Raw genomic sequence first — 21178 nt, forward strand, 5'->3', positions numbered from 1 at the left:
GTAGCCATTCCCGTCTCTAAATCTGCTTCCTGAGTTGCTAAAGTGTGAAAGTGAAAGTGAAGTTGCTCAGTTATGTCTGACTTTTTGCGACCCCGTGGACTGTAGCCCACCAGGCTCCTCTGTCCATGGGATTCTCCAGGCAAAGATACTGGAGTGGGTTGCCATTTCCTTCTCCCGGGGATCTTCCCGACCCAGGGATTGAACCCGGGTCTCCCACATTGCAGGCAGACGCTCTACCCTCTGAACCACCAGGGAAGCCCTGAGTTGTTATATGTCTAAGAATTCCCACTTCTGCCCCCTTAAGAGCTAGGTCTTTCAAAGAAGTGTTTCTCAAATTCTTCTGATCTTGCCTTATAGTAAGAAATACATCTTATAACTCAAACCAGTGCATACATACATATAGAAATATATACATACATGTGTGTACTTAGTCGCTCAGTCGTGTCTGACTATTGCAACCCCACAGACTGTAGCCTGCCAGGCTCCTCTGTCCATGGAATTCTCCAGGCAAGAACAGTGGAATGGGTTGCCATTTCCTTCTCCTGGGGATCTTCCCATATAAATACATACATGCATATAAATCTCTCTCTCTTCTCTCTATATCTACATATATATGACCGTATGTAACTTTATATATCTACACGTATATAATTTAAACTGAAGCTTTTATTTTCTTTACAAAATTCTGGTTACAAACTACTAAACCAATAAGATAATCACTCAAAATGTGGTTATTATAGCCTTCCCCAATATGGGCATGTGGTCCCACCTGATTCCTCATCAGGCACCATAAAAAGGTCCAGAAAGAGTAGCCTGTTGAGTGCCAAGACCACCTGGTGTTCTATGACTGCCTGTCTCCATCATTTACCAGATTCATTCTCGATGGGATGGAGAAAGGATGGGGGCCTTTTCAGATTGGAAGTAAAAGGGTATAAGCATCTGGTCCAGGGATGAATGAGTGGGATTTGGACAACCCATCACGGGGTCAGAGAGAAAGGTCTTATAACTACTGATTGGGGAGGAGGCCTCCTTCCCCTGTTCCTACTTGGTCCTACATGGCACTTAAAATCTAACCATGGAATGTCTATACTGGGGTGCGCCTTAAGGCCCCTTCTCTGTATTGCTAATGGAGAGACAGGTTTTGTAAACACTGAATGAATCACAGCTCAGTGTCAGGGCTAAACACTGAAAAGAATCAGGACCCTGATTTGTTTTCTTTAATAAAGAAGTATATTCCACCTCCAGCCCAAACACACAGCGTGGGGTAAAGTGGTGTTTATTTTAAAATTAGAATACCAGGACCATACCCTCAGGGGAACAATCAGCTCATACTGGCTAGGTTTCTTCCTCCTCTATTGTGACACTTTAGATTATTTCAATCCACACCGGAGTTGTAGAGACAGGTTGGCAAGGAGATTTTTCTAAAGGTTTTTCTTCTGCTGGCTTGGAGCCAGAGGTTTTGTCCTCTGACCTTTTGATTCTCGTTCTGCATCTAATCAATGTCAGGTCACCACAAGTAAAACTAAAAGGAGGTTAAGTGGAAAAACCAAAAGCCTAAATCCCAACAGGCACAAAGGCCCAAGCCTGCGGGCCCAGTTTTAGAAGCTCACCATTCTTGAAAGAGTATGACCGCTGGGGTAAGAGAATATTTCTCGCTTACCTCCTCCCATCCCTGCATTTGTTTGGTGCCTGATTTGTTTCTAGTTGCTCCACGGAGGTCAGAGCAAGCCAGGAAAATGAATGGAATCAGCCTCCTGCTGGGCCGCCTGGAGCGGGCGGGTGTTACGGATCAGCATAAAACCAGCTCCCTTTCCTGGGCCGGGGCCGATGTAACTCACTGGACTGGCAAATTACATCAGACCTACAGCTGTAACCCGACATTATGATTAATTTGATCAGTAATTTCTCCTGTTTTTCATTTTAATCGGTGTGACTATTCTGCTGTGGCAGGTCTTTCAGATCTAATTAAGATAAATTTCCGAGTAAAAGACTTGGCAGACTTTCCGAGTCAAATCCAGGCATCAAGTGTGAAGACCTGCCGCCCCAGTCAATCACCTTTGGGGAGGGCTGTGCGGCACCCAGCCATCACCCATTCACACTTAAGCAAATTCATAATTTCCAGCACTGCTTAGTCATTCTCTCAAAACATCCTAGGCAGAAAAGGGAAGAAAAGAAAGCCCCAGACAATGTCATTTCTCCCCGTGTGCTCACACTCCACTGATCTACCCAGACTCCATGGATAACCTTGTAAGTATGTAAGTGGACACTTGACAGAATCCCTGAATTGGTATTTATGAAAAAGATTTTAAATATATAAGTGCATATGTATGTATCAGAGAAACACAGAGATGTTCACACACAAATATGGAACTCACAGACATATAACTATGAAGATTTCAAGTCTATACACACACATAGAGTCTAACTTTTTAATGCTAGAGTACAGCCAGCCTCTATGCATTAGATTTGCATTGGCAGGGTTTAAGGGTGTACTTCTTCAATTTGTTCTCTTTTAGGTCAACCTGTGCATTCATATATGCATCCTAAGGTTAGGGGCTGATATTTGTACAAGCCTGGTAGGTGGTATCTGCTTTCTTTTTTAAAATATTCATTATTTATTAGACTGCACTGGGTCTTAGTTGTGGCATGTAGGATCTAGTGCCCTGACCAGCGATTGAACTCAGGGAGTGCAGAGTCTTAGCCACTGGCCCAACAGGAAAGTCCCTAGTCTCTGTTCTTTGAAGATGATGTTAATAAGCAGGACCTGCCTGTCTGATCTGGTACAGACAGACACTGGACTGGTGTCAAGGATGTGCCTGGGTTACTGTGTCTACACGGTTACTTACAGGAAGTACAGAACAACAGGTAAGAACTTCAAAAGAGCAGATGCTTTTGAAGACTTATTTTGCGTTTTATGGCGCAGACACTGCTTCACCATGACGGCACAGCTTTCAGTAATCATAAAGCAAATTCTCCATTCTGATAGGAATGGCCTCTTGGAAAACAAATGTGGTTAGAGTGAAGATGCTGCATTTGAACGTCATTTTGTACACCGCTTCCACATCCCTGATTAAGAGGGTTGAGAAGTTTTATAAGTTTCCCAGTGGGATTTTTCACCATTCTGACTCTGTCTGAATGATTCTGTTACCTGTTTGGTATGTGTGTGTTAGTCGTTCAGTCGTATCTGACTCTTTGTGACCCCATGAACTGTAGCTCGCCAAGCTCCTCTGTCCATGGGATTCTCCAGGTAAGCATACTGGAGTGGGTTGCCATTTCCTTCTCCAGAGGATCTTCCTGACCCAGGGATTGAACTCAGGTCTCCTGCATTGCAGGCAGATTCTTTACCATCTGAACCACCAGGAAAGCAGCTTGGCTTTTGCTCTTAAAAAAGTGTATGTAAATGTGATGGAAGAGGACACTCCCTCACCCCCTACCAAAGTAGACAGTCTCAAGGGCACTTTCATGTTGAGTGAAAGATGGTGGCAGGAAAGTAGGTAGGAGTGATCTTTGTACCTGGTTCTGTAGCCAGGCGATCTTGGGCCTAACGAGTGGAATGAGACTCTGCGTTCTAACAGAGATCCTGTTGGCTCTCTCAGCTCTAAGGTAGTCAGTGGCCACACACCACTTTCATCTCTTAAGTTTCAATTTGGTGGAAACAGTTTCAACAAAACTAGCGCATTTATTAAATAAAGAGGTGTGGTTGAGACCTCAACCCCAACCTCAGAGTTACTGGTTCTTGAGCCATGATGAGATCAAGACTGAGATCAGGAAGAAAGACCAAGAAAAGAAAGTAAGTGTCTTTCTGCCAACAGAGCCTCTATCTCCATCTTCATCTGAAAGGAGACAAATCATTACGTGATTTAAGTAAGATCTCTTCTAAAAGATGGACATGCCACAGTGAAAAAAGACATGATGAGGCAGATTTGCCCAGTGGACAAGGTTTTAGGTCAGGTAGACTTCGCCCAGTCGGGCCCGACTCTTTGCGACCCCATGGACTGCAGCCCACCAGGCTCTTCTGTCCATGAGATTTTCCAGGCAAGGATACTGGAGCGGGTTGCTATTTCCTTCTCCAAGACTTGGGTTTGAATCTTGCCTTTCATAAGTCTTTCCCCTTAACTTCGTCATCTGTGAAATGAAGCTAGTGGGGCATTGAAGGTTTATAGTGTAGAGTTTGCTACACCAGAGCATCAGCATCACTTGAGAGCTAGTTGGAAATGCAGACTCTGGTGTGCACTCTTTACCTGAGAGCTGAGTCAGAGTCTACATTTGCCAAGGTCCCAGGGGGATTCATATGTAAACAAAAGCTTGGAAAGCCTTAGTATAGATTAGCTGAGTCAACGTTTTATTAGCATTTGGAACATCTAACAAGTTTTCAATCGGTAGCAGTTGTTCTTGTCTGGGGAGAAAAGGATTATGCATTTTGTCTGTTATATTTTGAATAGCAGATGTGAATCACCAGGTTTGAGATTCTTCTGCAAATATCAGCTAATAACCCAGCTTCAGAATTAGGGAGACTATTTAGTGGATCAAAAAGTACAGATACAGTTCTTTTCATTCTGTGATAGTTGTGAATCTGGGGAGGGAGCAGGGTAGAAGTAACACGGGCTCATTCTTTGGAGAAATGTAGACCTAGTTTCATTGTATCATAGAAGTAAAGTTAGTGCCAACTCATGCAACCAACACAGCCGGTAAAAAGGTAGGAATTTGCTCTTTTAGAAATGAACAATTGGGAGCCTATTTATAAGACAAGAGGTAGTTGTCTGGAACTCTGGCCCCACATTGGAGTCTCCTGGGGAACTTAAAAAATGCTCATTACCCATGTTTTACCCCACTCAGTTTCCATCCGAATGTCTGGGTGGGACCCAGGCATCCGTATTCTTAAAAAACTCCTCAGATAATCCCAAAGTGTGTCCAATGTGAAGAATCACTGGCATTGACTTTGGAAATTTTTTTGGGGAAAGAAAGTAAAGGATTGAACAAAATATAATGGGTGGTGTGGGCATGCCTCCAGCTGTTTGGAGATGGTGTGACGTTGGGGAGTCAAAAAGAGGGAGAAAGTTAAGCAAGTCAGTGAGATGATGGGCTCCTGGAGCCTAGAAAATATTCAGGGGTCTTTCTTTCTGGTATGAAGACCTCCACTTTGTCACTTAAGGATACTAACTGCCAATGAAAACCTGGTATGCAGTTTGTGCCTTGAAGATGCTTAAAATGAATCCACTGTGATTGTTACAGGGAGTTTGGAAAATACCCCATCTTTGCTTTATGCCTTTAGTAACTCCCTGCTGTGTCCAGGTTGCTTCTAAGAACCATTTGGTTTTCATCCTCAGTTGTTTCATCCTCAATCCCTTCTATCATGGGGTGCAGAATACTGAAGGTAATAACTACCTAAGGAATGTTACTTCTTAGAACCTTAGACAAGAGCACAAGGTTATTGTCCCTCTGATTTAAAATATTAGATGTTTACAAGCCAGCCAGATGCGACTGCTTTCCTTGGGGGAAGTGAGAGGGTTTCTCTGAAATCTTATCCTCTCTGAAGCCTTTCACATCACTCTGCTCTCTTTAAACACCACAATGGTAACCTCCCAGCGCAAAGGACAAAGAGTTCAACTCTGGAAAGAGCAGCTAGCCTCTGGGAGGGTATGGAGTCCAGCTGAGAAGAAGAAGGTGATCCCTAACTTTACTTCTTTTCAATGTCAGTTAAATATCTTCTGGTGTAGAAAACTAAGTGGTGGCGCCAGGTGGATCCCTGTCAAATGACAGTTCAGACAAAATGTATCAGGCTGGAAAGGTTGCATTGATTGGAGCCCAACTGGGCCTTCAGACACTAGTTCCCAGAAGAGAGCCGTCGGCACACAGATCCACCGTGGTGTTCACCTGTGGCCTCGCAGGCCTCCCCGCTGACAAGTGGCTGAAGGCACAGAATTGCCCTTTCCTGTGGACGGCCACTCTGAGGGGCATCTGAGGCTTTGCTATGTGGGCTTCTCTTATGCATGAAAGAAGGGACTCTGGAACTGGTCTTCTCGACATGGCGCGTTTGAAGCCAGAATGCCCAATTTCCTTCTCAACAGTGGGGAATAAAAGAGAAGGAAAACACCAGTGCTTTGGAGGGTCTTTTTTTTTTTTTTTTTTTTCCTTTTAAATAGGAAATAGAAAAAGAGCCAGAATAAGAGCCTTATAACTGCTAGAATCCCCCCAGAAACACAGGGTTTTGGCAGCCTGGTACTCTAGAGGACTTAACTGCTACAGATTTTAGACTGACTCGACCTGTTGTTTGGAATCCAACCCCTCTTAAAACACAGGGATGGAGACTGAGATTGAGGGCTAGGGACTCTCTTGATCCCTGGAAATTCCTCAATCACAAGACAGGAGGGTAGGGGGGAGGGGAGGGGAGGGTGTCCCTTCTCGCTGCCCTGATGATTCCATGGACTTGCCAGGGGCTGTGGGGTCCAGTGGTCACTATGTGGCCCTGATGTAGGGAGGCATGACTCCAGTTGTAGTGTGCATGAAGAGGAGAAATGATGGCAGTGAAGAAGAGGAGATGGAGGAAGGACCACCTGAAGGAGAAAGAATCTCTAAGACCTCGGTCCCAAGAGGGGGCACCCCAGTCAGACCTTTGATTTTTTTCACTCAGTGATTTTGCTTGTTGTCAACTGTGAAGACCACCCTTGCTTTTGGCTTTCTCTGCTCTTGCTTTGGTTTTGAGTTTTTCTTTCTTTTCTTTTCCCATCTTTTTATACATTCCTTTTCTCCACTGTCCACTGGATTAGATCTGTGGATTTTTGCATGAAGTTCTAGGTAAGGAGATGCAAGGTTATTTTAGTTGTATGGATACTACAATAGAGAAGGGAGCCTTGAAGTACTGGTTCCTGAAAGATTTTCTATGGGATATTTAATAAGTGTTACATGAAAAAATAGGTTCAGTGATTATATATTTGGGAATTTCTTGGTTAAATAATTTAAACTAGACATTTTTACTACAGGATGTGTTTTAACTTTTAGTATTCTAATATTCATCAAGAAATCTGTCTATCTCCCTATTGTCTATCTATCTGTCTATCTTCCCCCCTATCTATATGGCTTCCCAGGTGGCTCAGTGGTAAAGAAGCCTCCTGCCAACGCAGGGTATGCAAGTCTGATCCTTGGGTTGGGAAGATCCCCTGGAGTAGGAAATAGCAACCCATTCAGTATTCTTGCCTGGAAAATTACATGGACAGAGGAGCACGATGGGCTACAGTCCATGGGGTTACAAAGAGGTGGACACGACTGAGCAACTAAGCATACACACAGAGACATACACACCGATCTATCTACCTGTTTACCTACCCACCATGGAACCCATTTTCAGAAGACTCCCTTTGGACTAGCCTTTTATGGGAGACACTTTGAGAAATGCTGCCTTAGAAAAATGCTGGCAACCAAATTAGGAAATAAAAAATTTTTGCCAACACTCCAAAGAACATTGCAGAGACAGTAAAATACAAATTGAAGTGCCTTGAAGTCTGACAGTGATGCTGAGGAAGTTGCTTCAACTTTCTAATGCTCTTGGATCTGAATAAAGATGATTTTTTTGGTCACTTCTGGGTTGGTGTGAGGAGAAAATGAGAAGCTGAAGTCTTTAGGGAATATAAGGTGTATTTGAATAATGATAATGATTATTCCAATCAGAACTGTGAACCTGTGAGGCTAAATGCATGAAATAATGTACATAAAAATGTACTTCAGGGCTTCCCTGGTGGCTCAGTGGCGAAGAATCTGCCTACCAATGCAGGAGACCTGGGTTCGATCCCTGGTCTGGGAAGATCCCACATGCTGAGGAGCAGCTAAGCCTGTGTATCACAACTATTGAGCCTGTGCTCTAGAACCTTGGAGCCGCAACGACTGAAGTCGGTGAACCTAGAGCTGGTACTCCACAACAAGAGAAGCCACGGCAACGAGAAGCCCGAACACAGCAGTTGGAGAGTAGCCCCCACTTGCCACAATCAGAGAAAAACCTGCACTGCAGCAAAGACCCAGCACGGCCAAAAATAAATAGATAAATTTTAAAAATGTACTCTGTCAATTTCAAGACACATGGCCAAATACTGTCAAGAGTATCTCCTGAGTCCTGCATGTGTGTTGTGGGTTACGGTGTTGTACATATATACTTCAAAGCCCCTTATTTGTGCTATTTCATAAACAGAATGTAAAGCTAGAATGAACTTAGAGGTCATCTAATACAAACTTTGCATGTAGTAAGTGACACATCGAGTCCCACAGACTAGGTGACTTACCCAAGGTCACAGAGCGAGTTAAGGGCAGAACCAGCATCACCAAGACGCTTCCTGTTTACTCATGCGTTAAAAACCACAACATTGGGAATATAGAAGGAAAAAAGAATTTTTTACTTCTTAATAATATGGATGGTGAAACCAAGGTTATGGCGGTTGAAGTGAGAATTCTTTAAGATGACACAAGCACAAGGCTATGATTCTCTCTCCCTGCCGTCCACACATCTCCCAGGTCCAGTCCTGGCCCGTGCTGTGTTCTACCCTCCCTCTGCTATGTTCCCCTTTTCAGAAATCCTCCTAGCCTCTCTCACGCTACAAAACTCATGTGTCATTATTAGCTGCATAATAACTTATGTGGGGTTTCACGTAGTGGGCTGTGCATCATTTTATGGTGTACACATGCATTATAATTCCCATGATTATTTTCTTTTTGTTCAACTTCGAGTGGGTCTGTTTGTCTCATAGTTCTCCCTGGATTATAATATCTATAGTCAAGGAAGGCAAAGAGGCAGGCAAGATACTGATATTTTTTGAGAGCCAGCTATCAGGAATTGAATTAGATACTCTCATAAAAATAATCTCATTCAATCCTCACATCAACCCTCCAACCAATGAGGAAACTGAGGCTCATAAGATGGGCTGACCTCACATAACCACCCAGTAGAATCAGCATCTGAGCCCAGGTGTGTCCGCTTCTAAACACAACTGCTTGTCCTATGGCATCAAGCTGTTCTTCAAACATTCCTTAAGGGCACAGTGCATCCCATATGAGCTTAATAAATGCAGATAACGGTAAAAGTGCTTTCTTTATGATCTGGTGAATATTCACTTGCAAACGTGTACTTCAGGAGTTAACTAAAACGCTTGTAGACTTTAAAAAACTACAAGTGAATATCACCTCACTCCAGTCAGAATGGCCATCATCAAAAAATCTACAAATAATAAATGCTAGAGAGGGTCTGAAGAAAAGCGAACTCTCCTACACTGTTGGTAGGAAATTTGGTACAGTCACTATGGAGAACAGTTCAGAAGTTCCTTGGAAAACTAAACATAGAGCTACCATATGACCTGCAACCCTACCCCTGGGTATATATCCCGAGAAAAACATGATCCAAAAGGATACACGCACCCCAATGTTCACTGTAGCACTGTTGACAATAGCCAATACATGGAAGCAAACTAAATGTCCATTGACAGAGGAATGGATAAAGAAGATGGGGTACATATATACAATGAAATATTGTGCTGTCACAATATTAGTCACTCAGTTGCGTCTGACACTTTGTGACCCCATGGACTGTAGCCCACCAGGCTCCTCTGTCCATGGGATTCTCCAGGAAAGAATACTGAAGTGGGTGGTCATGCCTTCCTCACAATGTAATATCACTCAGCCATTAAAGAGAATGAAACAATGTCATTCGCAGCAACATGGATGGATCTGGAGATTATCATCTTAAGTGAAGTAAGTCAGACAGAGAAAGACAAATACCATATATCCCTAATATGTGGAATCTAAAAAACTATACAAATGAATTTATTCACAAAATAGAAACAGACTCATGGACTTAGAGAAGGAACTAATGGTTACCAGGCAGGAAGGGTGGGGAAGAGGGGCAGTCTGGGGAGTTTGGGATTGACACGCATACACTACTATATTTAAAATAGGTATTTAAAATATAGTTTATTTTTAAAATTACATTTTATTAAAATTAAAATTAAACCCAACAAGAACCTACTGTATAATACAGGGAATGCTGCTCAATATTCTAGAATAACCTGAATAAGAAAAGGACTTGAAAAAGAATAGATACATGTAAATGTAAAAAAAAAAACCCACAAAAGACCTGTGGGAATTTGCCACAATATTTACCTTGAACATATTGAGCCTAAACTATGAGAAATAACACTTGATCATGTCCTGCTAATACAGAGCAAAATACCAGCCAATACATTTTGGGCTGCTCCCACTTCCACTCAAACCTGGAACTATGCGCGTGGAGGCAAACTTGTTTTAGAAGCATTCTGAACTACACTTTAGGGTCAGCCTATCAGTTATCTCCAGCAGACAGTGATGGGGCCTGGCGGGGTGTGTGGCTCCAGGGTTACCGCTGGACTCACTGGACAAGCCAGGAATCTGCCCCACTGTAGTGATCAGAGCAGTTTCCTTGAGAAGACAGAAGTTGCCAAGTTCAAATACTGCAGGAATCTTTCCACGCTCCCGGCTTTGAGTCTGGCCCTCTCTCCATCTATTGCTACTTGACATAAGCTGCCGTAGTCAGAGCTGTGAACATAACACCTGCTTTGTTAAGCTCCTTTCTACATGATTTGACTAATCTACAGAGCAGTACCTAGGAACGGTACATCTAGACAATGACAAGCACCACAGTATATAAGTATATTCTTGCTAAACTAATTTTTCCCTCTGCCACTCTCAAAGCAATATAAACTTTGTTGTTCCTCCTGGATCTCAAATGCTTGTAATAAATTCTTTGAAATGTCAGTAATGTTGAACTGAGAGTTTTTTTTAAAGAAGGTTTTTCTTTCTTTCATAAAAGGAAAAATTGTACCTTGCAGAGAATGTAGCTAAATATGTTTTGTTTATTGCATTCAGGGCTGAATACAATTGGGTAATGGACTCTCATTTCTCACCCGACCTCTTGCTGAATGAGGGAATCATGAATGAAGCCCTCAATTTACCATATGGTCATATAAACAGAAATAAACTCATATTCTTTCATATCTGTAGTATTATCAACATTTGCTTAACAAATGCATACCCTACAAAGCATTTTCATTAGTATATCATACTTAATCTTCCTGGGAACTCTCTGGGCTTGAATAGATTTTTCTCATCCATAATAGTGAAATTTCTTTTGGCTTTTTAGCCCAGGAGGAAACCTTACTCACTCCCTGTGGACAATTCCAGGTTTTAAAAGATCCTCATGGCCTGTATTGCTCTGGAAGAATGTTGTCTACGTAATGATACTTCTGTCATTTTTACCAAACCTACTTAATCTCATAAAACTGTAAATTAGTTCAGAGATAAATATCAGTCAAAGAAGTTTTTTGATTGTCATAACACTTTTTTTCAGGAGTCATTAACTGTATTTGTATTGCTAAATTGTATTTCTACTACTAAAGCAACAAAGAAATAAATATTATATAATTCAAAGACTTTACTTTGAATTATATACTTTTTTACTTCATGGAACTAAAGTCAAATATATATATATATATATTGTAAACTGCAAGAAATTTTACATGCAGCTCTTAGTAATAAGATGCATGTTCTTTTTTTCTAAATAAAATATTATTAGCTCTAGTCACTATGATGTATATTACATGCCCATGACTTCTTTATTTTATAACTGAAAGTCTGTACCTTTTGGATTGTCATAACATTTCAATTCAATAAAAAATGACTGGTTTATTAGACCTGTGCTATTTTATACAGGGAGGATGGGTTTCCACTCCACCTCTCCACCTCAATCCATTATCCAACATACACTTCTTTTTCCATTGTGCAAAAATTTGGTGAAATTTCAAGTTCAACAAGAAAAAGGCATCCAAGACCTAGCTGAAATTTCCAATAGACAGAATGCTATTGACCTTGGAGAGTATTTACTAAGTAAATCATTTACATAGCTGGTTGCCAGTGTGAAACAAGAGAGGTACTCATCTCAGGCACAGAGTTTAAGGGTGTGTCCCAAATACACTAATCAAGATGAGTAACATCTAATGTGATATTTTTTAAAAAAATCAAAATGAATGCAAAAAATTCATGACCAACAAAATCAGTGTTGCTGATTTTTTCCTTTTGTCTCAGACTTCAAAATGGCTTATTATTGTTACTGATCTTATATTTTAAAATGTGATATTTAGGTCATCATGGATTTTGACATTCATTTTGATTTTTTATAAAATTGTATTAAAATATAATCTGTCTTGATGACTGCATTTTTGGGTGCACCTGGGATGAATTCTGCTTCTGAGGTGAATGCCTCATTTACCTTAGTCTTGGTCCAGGTGAAGGGAATTTTACACCTGATTTAGCCCTGTGTAAATAGAGTTCTACTAGAACTTACAATGGCCTCAAGGGAGTTATATAACTACACCTACAAAAGGTAGCAGAATATGTCACCTCAAAACATGCCCATTTTGGCATGAGGATTATTTTGAGCTGAAGGCAATTAAGTATCAACAGATACAAGAAAAGCTTTCTGCCATCCTCCTATTGTGCCTAAAAGCAGGACATAAACTTGTAAAGGTGTTCCCCCAGCCCCTCCTCTACCAGGAAGGACAGAATTTAATGACTGGAGACAAGTCTAGACCTGTATCAGTCCAGAGACGGCACCAGAAAAATGTGTATAACAAATCTCGCTTATCTACTATTAGTTTCCCCATATATCATCTTCCCACAATTTGCTACTCTTAGAAGCTTATAGTTCTTTTCCTCAGTCTTGTTACTCCTTGTGTTCTTTTATTAAGATGCTAGTTAAGCCCAAGTTCTAACTACCCCTTTGAGTTCCGAATCACTAAGTGCACCTATGTGTATGCAGGAAGCACATGTCATAAAAAAATGTTTTTCTCCTCTTAATCTGTCTTTTCTAGTCTAATTTATAGATCCCCAGTTTGAGAATCCAGAATGAGTAAAGGGAAAGAGATTTTTCCCCTTGCACCTGCATAGGTCACCCAAGGTGAGTTTTAGAGGTTTGTAACCTAAAATTCCAAATAGAAGGGAAAGCGTTCCAGAAAGTATTTAAGTTTATCCCCTCCACTTATAGATGAAAAAAAACTTAGACCCACCAAGATTTGACTGCTGCTGCTGCTGCTAAGTCGCTTCAGTCGTGTCTGACTCTGTGCGACCCCATAGATGGCAGCCCACCAGGCTTCCCTGTCCCTGAGATTCTCCAGGCAAGAACACTGGAGTGGGTTGCCATTTCCTTCTCCAATGCATGAAAGTGAAAAGTGAAAGTGAAGTCACTCAGTCATGCCCGACTCTTCGCGACCCCATGGACTGCAGCCTACCAGGCTCCTCCGTCCATGGGATTTTCCAGGCAAGAGTACTGGAGTGGGGTGCCATTGCTTTCTCCAAAGCTTTGACTAATACTGTGTTAAATTAAGACTAGCTACTGGGGAGAGAGGGGATTGGCCCCAAGCATTGGGTCTTTTTTATAGAAAGGAGACGTGATTGGAGATTATTTGCTTTAAAAGGATGGAAATCTTGTGGGTCTAACTCCTTCTCAAGGACTTGGGCTCTTTGTTTTAAAAAGTGATAATACATCATCCTCTCCATCTCTCTGGAAAGTAGTACTGAAACTTAGCTGGGGGAAAACATCCTATATGAGAAGATCAAGAGGCTGGGCCTGCGCTATAGAAGAGCAGGAATTTGAATGCAGGTACTGTTGATGCCTGAGTGGTACCAAGACCTTTCCATGAAGAAATGCATGTGGTAGAGGACAATTTTATGCTATCTCTCTTGCAACTTCACCTCTGAGAGGTGACTGTGCTCCTCATTCCTCGTACAAGCATAGACAGTCTTCTCTCCCCTAACTGCTTCCACTGATTTCTCTCTCTGTTTTGATTTTTTTTCATTAAAACGTGCAATACATCAAGAGAAAAAGATGGTCCTGCTTCCTGCCATGCAAGATGGTATGCAAAAGGCCAAGGTTAAAAGCACCATTTGGTTTCTTAAGCTTCTCTAATGTATAGGTGTGAAAAAGCAATCTGGGACCTAGAGTTTATGGCACTGACTCTCTGAGGATGAAAACTTGACTTTAATTTTGACTCTCAGGCTAAGATAAAATCTGCTTCTGCTATCATTATCCCACTTAGGTTTGTCCTCACTCTCTTTCTACTCTGCCACCAAGCTGAGTGGGAAGAAATTAACCTGACCTTGAAGAATTCAGAGAATCTTCAGGAACATTGGGTTTTCAGTACCCAGTAAAATACTAGAGGCCTACCAACATTTGGATTATAGATTCAAAGACCCCAAAAAGGATCTGACAAATGATATACACCATACAATTAACAAACAAAGAAAACAAAGCCCAAAGAACTTGTCCCAAGTTGTGAATCGGTTGGAAGCAGGGTCAGAATTAGAATAAGCTTCCTCTTCCCATGGCACCATGACTAGGCTCCAACCATGCCCAGATCATCTCCAGATCACTCATGTAGGAACACACTAGACTTTTACACAATGTTCGTGTTTTCTTTAGTGAAAGTTAAAAACTCCCAAGGAACAGTCTCAAGAAAAGTCATCTCAAAGGTCATAGAAAGGAGGTATTTTGTCATTCTTAGGCTTATGGGGTTTTTATTCAGATAAATATCATGCATGGAAAATAAAACTGTATATTGTTCTTTCTACCCAGGAATGATTAGACCATATCTTTTCCCTCCAAAGATTGCTTCCATATATGTTTCTGATCTGTTCCCACTCAACACACACTACAGTTCTAGGTTTAGATTCTGGAGCAGCCTGTGGCAGGTGGGTTAGGACAAAAATAAAGAGCATGGATTGTTATCTATCTGGAACCTAAGGGTTAAATTCAACTCACAGATGCATTTTGTTTGTTCCACACACCATTTCCAAAATTTCACTTGGATTTGATATTCAAGTCTGCTTTACTTGTTTATGCTGACTGCCTGGCCCCTAAATCATTGCACTTATAATCCTGTTCAGAACCTCTCCCTCCTGAGAAAGAAGTTGTGGGTGAGCAGACCTTAAATCCCATGAAAAGTTTAAAGAGAGGCTTCCAGGGGCCAGCTTCTGATATCCATCTTTGTGGATATCCTCTGATATCTTTGTGATCCCATGGACTATACAGCCCATGGAATTCTCCAGCCCAGAATACTGGAGTGGGTAGCCTTTCCCTTCTCCAGGAGATCTTCCCAACCCAGGGATCAAACCCAGGTCTCCCACATTGCAGGGGGATTCTTTACCAACTGAGCCATAAGGGAAGCCCTTATATTGAATATAAGTCTGCTTTACTTATTTATACTGACTGCCTGGCCCCTAAATCTTTGCATTTATAATCCTGTTCAGAACTTCTCCCTCCTGAGAATGAAACTGGGTGAGCAGACCTTAAATCCCATGAAGAGTGTAAACACAGGCTTCCAGGGGCCAGCTTCTGATATCTATGCTGGACCACCAGCCCCTTATAACTCTAAGCCATCAAAATTAGTTCTCTGAGGTGACAATACTTTAGACTCTTATCTGTCTTAAAACAACAACCTGGTTTTGAATATGCAATTCATTTCATGGAATTGAGTAAAAGAATGAAAAAAAAATTCAGTATTAGACAAAACCTGACCAGAACTATTTGGAGAACTTTAGTCTAGAGTGTTACTACCTGTCAGCACTACTATTTTTTTTCATCTCAAGGAAAAACCTCACCAAATATACCTACATAAGCTACTTTCATTTATTATTTTTTTCTGAAGATATGACAGTATCTGTACAGTTTTAGAAATGATTATTATCCTTTCTAACAACCTAGGTTGCATATTTTAAACCAATATCTCTCTGACAGATTTTGAACAATGTAAAAAGACAAAGCCCACATGGAAATAGATAATTGTAAAAAAAATTTAAGCTGTCATATATGAACTTAGTTGATCATTATTCTCTTAATAACATTCAAACAAAAATATTTTATTTTAATTTGTAAAGATCATTATCTTTGAGGGTTAAATATTTTTCATATGCTCTTAAATTTTTTTCTTTTTCAAAAGTTCAAACATTACAAGCTCAACAAACTCAAAAACACTTCAGCTAATGTAGAAAAAAATATACTATTTCAAAACCACAGAATTCATTTCCTTTACACATGCCTATAGTGAAAGGAAAAATTCCTTTTATTCCTACAGTTGTGGACTTTTCAAAATTAGTTCTCTATCTAGTCAATAATATCTTTAAAATTTCACCAAATCACCCCTTCAGTGGTGACTCATTAGATCCACATAAGAAGATAGAGTATTATCAATGTACTTAGTAAGCTTATAAGTTAAAACTTCAACAGTGAAAAACTAGAATAGTCTCTCAGGGTTATAAAGAAATAAACGTGATTTTGAGCCTTCATTTGTTGCAAAAACACAAAATGAAATACCTCCCAGATTTCTATGGGAAACCTTTAGGAGAACGTCTGGAAATTCTCCTCACAGAATTAGTTTCCACAAGACTGAGTGGTGACCTCTTCTAAAGCCCTGTCAACAGTCATTCAAGTGGGTTGTCTACACTTGTTTTTAACTGGCTGATAGAGGTTTATACAACGTTGACAGTGTTCTGAGAAGACTGATGCCACAGAACTCAAAGCTTTCACTCAACTCTGTAGAATACTGGATTAAGTTGAACAACTGGGGGCAGGGTTTAGTAATCTCATCCCTCAGAGGAGGACACATGGTTTCTTCAGTAATTCACCTACTTAGATGGTTTAGATCAAGGAAGCGTTTAATCACGTGGTGCTGAGGTATATCTAATTTAACCGTTCTTTAAAAATACATTAAACCCATTCTTTGGAATAACCACTGTTGAATTCCAAATGCTGAAAATATGCTCTAGTCATGCATCTGGTAAATCTGATTATGTCTACTTAGGTATCTATGACATCCCATAGATGTCAAGTGTACAATCAAGACTTTTTTTAGCTTGTATTCGTTTCAATCTAATTTACGTCAAAGGTATATGTTGTTTCATACTTGTAATATTTTAAAAATACATCTTCAAACTCAACTGGGGAAAATGTTCAAATCACGAGGTAGCCATGACCCAAGTGCCAAGGAAGACACTTATCTTGCCCAAATGTTTCCATTTCCAAGAAAATTCTGAGCCACCACTGAGAAACCAAGCTCATAGAAACAAAGATACAGGACAACAAATTAAATCAGTTCTAAAATACTAAGTCTAATCTACTCGCCTTTCTGTCTGTGGGCCAATCTATTTTGATTCTCCACAGTTAGCTATTTAGGACCTAAGGATAACATCACTTCTGTGGTCCTCCGGAAGGGCTAGGCTAGACTGACTGTGAGTCAAGGACCCTCAAGGAGGGAGGTGAGTTGGTGTCTGAAGTGAGTATAGGCCTTCCACTCTGTGGAAATTTGTCACTACACTACACATGTACTAAACCATCCGAAATCTCATTGGGGAAAAAAAAAATCCTTATTTTTTTTAAGTCCCAAACTGAGCTTTTACTTTCTGGATCTGATGTGTTGACATCAGAGTCGTTATCTTTTGAAGCTAGTTTATTTTAAAGGCATCTAAGTTAAGAGTGAATTTCTGAACCATTAAAGTTATATATTCCTGAATGCTCCTGTTCATTGCTCCTCAATGATTGTAGATAAAGATGAGCTTTCATGATTAGCCTGAAATTCTATTTTGGATGCCCTCAGCTTCACAGCAATAAAGTAAATATAGAGAAGCTTTATTATTTTATAAAGATGCATATTTGTGGAGGGTTTTGGTGTGAATTTAGAGCACTTGTTAGTCCATGGAGTAATGGTTGGAATCTGGGACATAAGACTGGGGCTAAATTTCGTTACCCTCCTAACCCCAGAGAATCTTTGGGAAAATAGAAACAAAAGAGCACCGAAGTACTTAAGGTAAGACACTACTGTATTCATAATATAGAGAAATAACCATCATGCCTCATGGACAGGAGATGTAGTTCTCCACGGGGCTACAAAACTCTGCTAGTAATAATTTTAATTGGATGCTATCTTTGCTGCCTTCAAAAAGTATCATAAAGTGGAGTTATTACAGGCTACAAGTGCACTTACAGTGCCGGCCTCTCACCGGAGGAAACAGATAACATTTATCCTTCGGAGGCAACATCAATGGGTTTCTATTTGTTTCGTTTACATGCATCCCCAGTTGCCTGCTATCTGCTCCCTCTTCCCTCCGTCTGAGAGATCAATTTGAATTAGACGCTGCCCAAGTGGACGCTAAGGCTGGCGGGCCCTCTGCCTCCAGGGAGGGCGCGCCACCCGGCGGCCGGGTCCCCTGTGCGTGGCCGGGACGGGGGGCGCGGTGGGGGGCGTACCTGCAGAGGATTGGGTGGCGTGAGCGGCGACGGGAGGCCGTGTCCCGGAGACTGGCTGGCTTTCTGGGGGGGGCTGGCGCTCTGCTGAGTCGGAGACGGTTGGTTCTGGCTCTGGGGGTGAGGGTGGGCTGGAGGCTGCGGGGGCTGCGCGGGCGGAGCCGGCAGTGGCTGGGAGGCGGGCGGCGGCTGCTGGGGCTGCGGGGCGGGTTGGGGCGGCTGCTGCTGGGGCTGCGGGGGCGCCTGCGGGGCGGGCTGCGGGTGCTGGGCGCCCGGCGGGGCCGGGGGCGGTGGCGGCTGCTGCTGCTGAAGCTGCTGAAGCTGCTGGAGCTGCTGGAGTTGGGAGTTCAGGGATGAGGTAGCTGCAAGGAGAGAGAGCGAACGCGGAGTTGAAACGCACACGTGGAGTTGAAACAAACACGTGAACCTGAAACATACACGTAGAGTTGGAAATACACCACCACACCGCTGGCCGTGGATTTGACAACCGGTCCCCTGCGAGCTGAGAAGGCTCTCCTTTAGAAAATGTTAACCCTCATGCCCTGCAACTCCTTGATGTCTTAGAGGGTTGTGGGGCACTGGGAGTAGGAGAGTCAGTTCTTGGGGAAATTTTAAAATTTAGGGAGGACCAGAGGGTAACACACCAGGCATTACATTCTAAGGGACAGAGCAGGTGCAAAACCAAGGGGATGGACTAGGAACAGGGGCAATTTTTAAGTAATTTCTCCCTTGCTTCCTTTCCATCCTGCTTGGGAAATACACTGAGACTTTCAAGGTCTGATTTAGATTTTTAAAGGTCACCTCGTTTAAATCTTATTGGCAAATGCTCGAATGGAGTTAAGCACAGAAGGCTAAAGTGTGTGCAATCTCCTTTTCATTATCAGTGCCACTCATGGTGTAATTTCCACGTGCATCAGACCTCTGCCAACTTGCTTAGATATGTGAGTTTTGTTTCTACAATTTTTTTTTTAAATATAGTACATGCATCTCAGTTTTGCAGAATCAAAAGTCTCAGTCTGAACTTTTTGCCTGCTCGTTAGAAAGACGTGCATGTGTGTTTAGTCACTAAGTCATGTCTGACTTTTTGCAGCCCCATGGACTGTAGCCTGCCAGGCCCCTCTGTCCATGGGATTTCCCAGGCAAGAATCCTAGAGTGGGTTGCCATTTCCTTCTCCAGGGGATCTTCCTGACCCAGGGACTGAAGTCGCGTCTACTGTGTCTCCTGCATTGGCAGGCAGATTCTTTACCATTGAGCTACCTTGGGAGCCCCACGGAGCCCCCCAGGCCAGAAGGGGTATAGTCAGCTGTGAACTGTGGTGACTAGTCACATTGGGACCTCATGAACAGGACAGGAACTGAGAGAAAGAAATCATCTTTCCAGATTTTCTTATTCTGTGAAAAGTAAGATTTGGTAGGATAAACTGTCTTAACATTGAGCTCACTAACTTTGTTTTCATATGCCCATCTAGCCCTGAACAATTTCTCCAGCAGGGAATCAGTTTGGCTGAAGAATGGTCTAGAGAAAATTATTGCACAAATTCACTTTCTTCTTTGCCTGAATATCAGTTTAAAAGCTTTCCCATAAGCCTACAAATAAATGTCAGGAAACCATAGGCCTTGGCTTCTATGCTATTCCATTCCTCCCCACTTAGAATTCATCAAGATTCCCAAAGGTAGTAACTACTGTTTGTGACATTATACTAGTCCCAATTAAAAAAAAAAATGCTTCTTAAAAAATATATAGTGGCTCTATAAAGTGACATCATTATACCCACCTTCATATGAAAATGATGGTCTTGAAAAATATACATACATGGAACCCTATGTTGAGCACATCTGAAGAAATTTCTCTGTAAAGAAGTCAACCAGTGACTGTTTTTGTAAAGTTAGGAATCGTTTTGTAAAATGTAAACACTAACTAGGTACCCATGCTGTTCTGATAATAGGTAGGATTTAACAAGGGGACATAGTCCTGTCTTTAAGCAGTTTATAGTGGATTTGTGGAGGTAAGAGGAACTTATAAGAAATGATCAGGCTTGGGGTGCCTGTTATAATCCTGCTAATGGTAAGTGCTTCATATAAATCAATTGGTTTTCTAAATGGTCAACAGTGCGAAAATTGACCAAAAGGGCCAGGAGAATGAGGAGAGTGGTTCCTTTGTGGGCTAGAGAGGCTAAGGCAGTGTTCAGGGGGGATGCGGAATGAGGGCAGAGAGGGCTCAAGAGAGTGAGTTCTGCACCTGGAAGGGAGGATATTCCAGGCAGGAGGACACCCAGATGACAGCATGACTTAGGTGATGTTTCTGAAGGACAATGTGGAGAATGAACTGCCTGGAACAGAAGCTTTGATGATTTTAGACCTTAGAGTGGTGGAAGCCTGACTTTGAAAGTGGTGGAAACATGGATCATTCCCAATTCACCTCTGGTATAAGTCAGATTTTAAATATAATCAGGTTTGTTTAAAGCAAGGCATAGCTATGCTGATGAAATGATAGTTTCCTGTTTCCCAGGGGCATCAAATACCATTTTTTTTTTTTCTCTTAGGTACATGGAGAGCTTCCATGTTGAACCGGTGGGGGTGACAAATGTCCCCCTGGGTCAGTGAGTTACTCTCGGTCTGTTCAAACACTCAGAACAGTGTGTGTCCTGCCTGTGATGTAATGCAGAGTACTCTGGACTCTACCGGTAGAGACAACATGTGAGAGAGAGGGCTGGAAAATACCCAGTCAAGGGGGACTCTGAATTTTCTGCTCAATTTTGCCCTGAATATAAAACTGCTCTAAAAACTAAAGTCCATATTTTAAAAAAATACCCATTTATAAGAACTTTAAAATAATGATCTGATTTTGCCATTTCCCCCTCTCCTTGCTCCTATTGT

General features: G+C 41.8%; 1 protein-coding gene across 1 annotated transcript in view; it reads right to left on the reverse strand.

Annotated features, from left to right (window-relative positions):
- Positions 1-21178, reverse strand: part of POU6F2 (POU class 6 homeobox 2) — a 470298-nt gene that overhangs the window by 99282 nt on the left and 349838 nt on the right. Inside the window, exon 5 of the mRNA XM_065939812.1 lies at positions 18305-18663. Within this exon, the coding sequence (XP_065795884.1) occupies positions 18305-18663 (359 nt within the window). The remainder of the gene's footprint in view (positions 1-18304; positions 18664-21178) is intronic.

The sequence above is a fragment of the Muntiacus reevesi genome, chromosome 6, assembly GCF_963930625.1.
Source record: "Muntiacus reevesi chromosome 6, mMunRee1.1, whole genome shotgun sequence".
Lineage (NCBI taxonomy): Eukaryota > Metazoa > Chordata > Mammalia > Artiodactyla > Cervidae > Muntiacus > Muntiacus reevesi.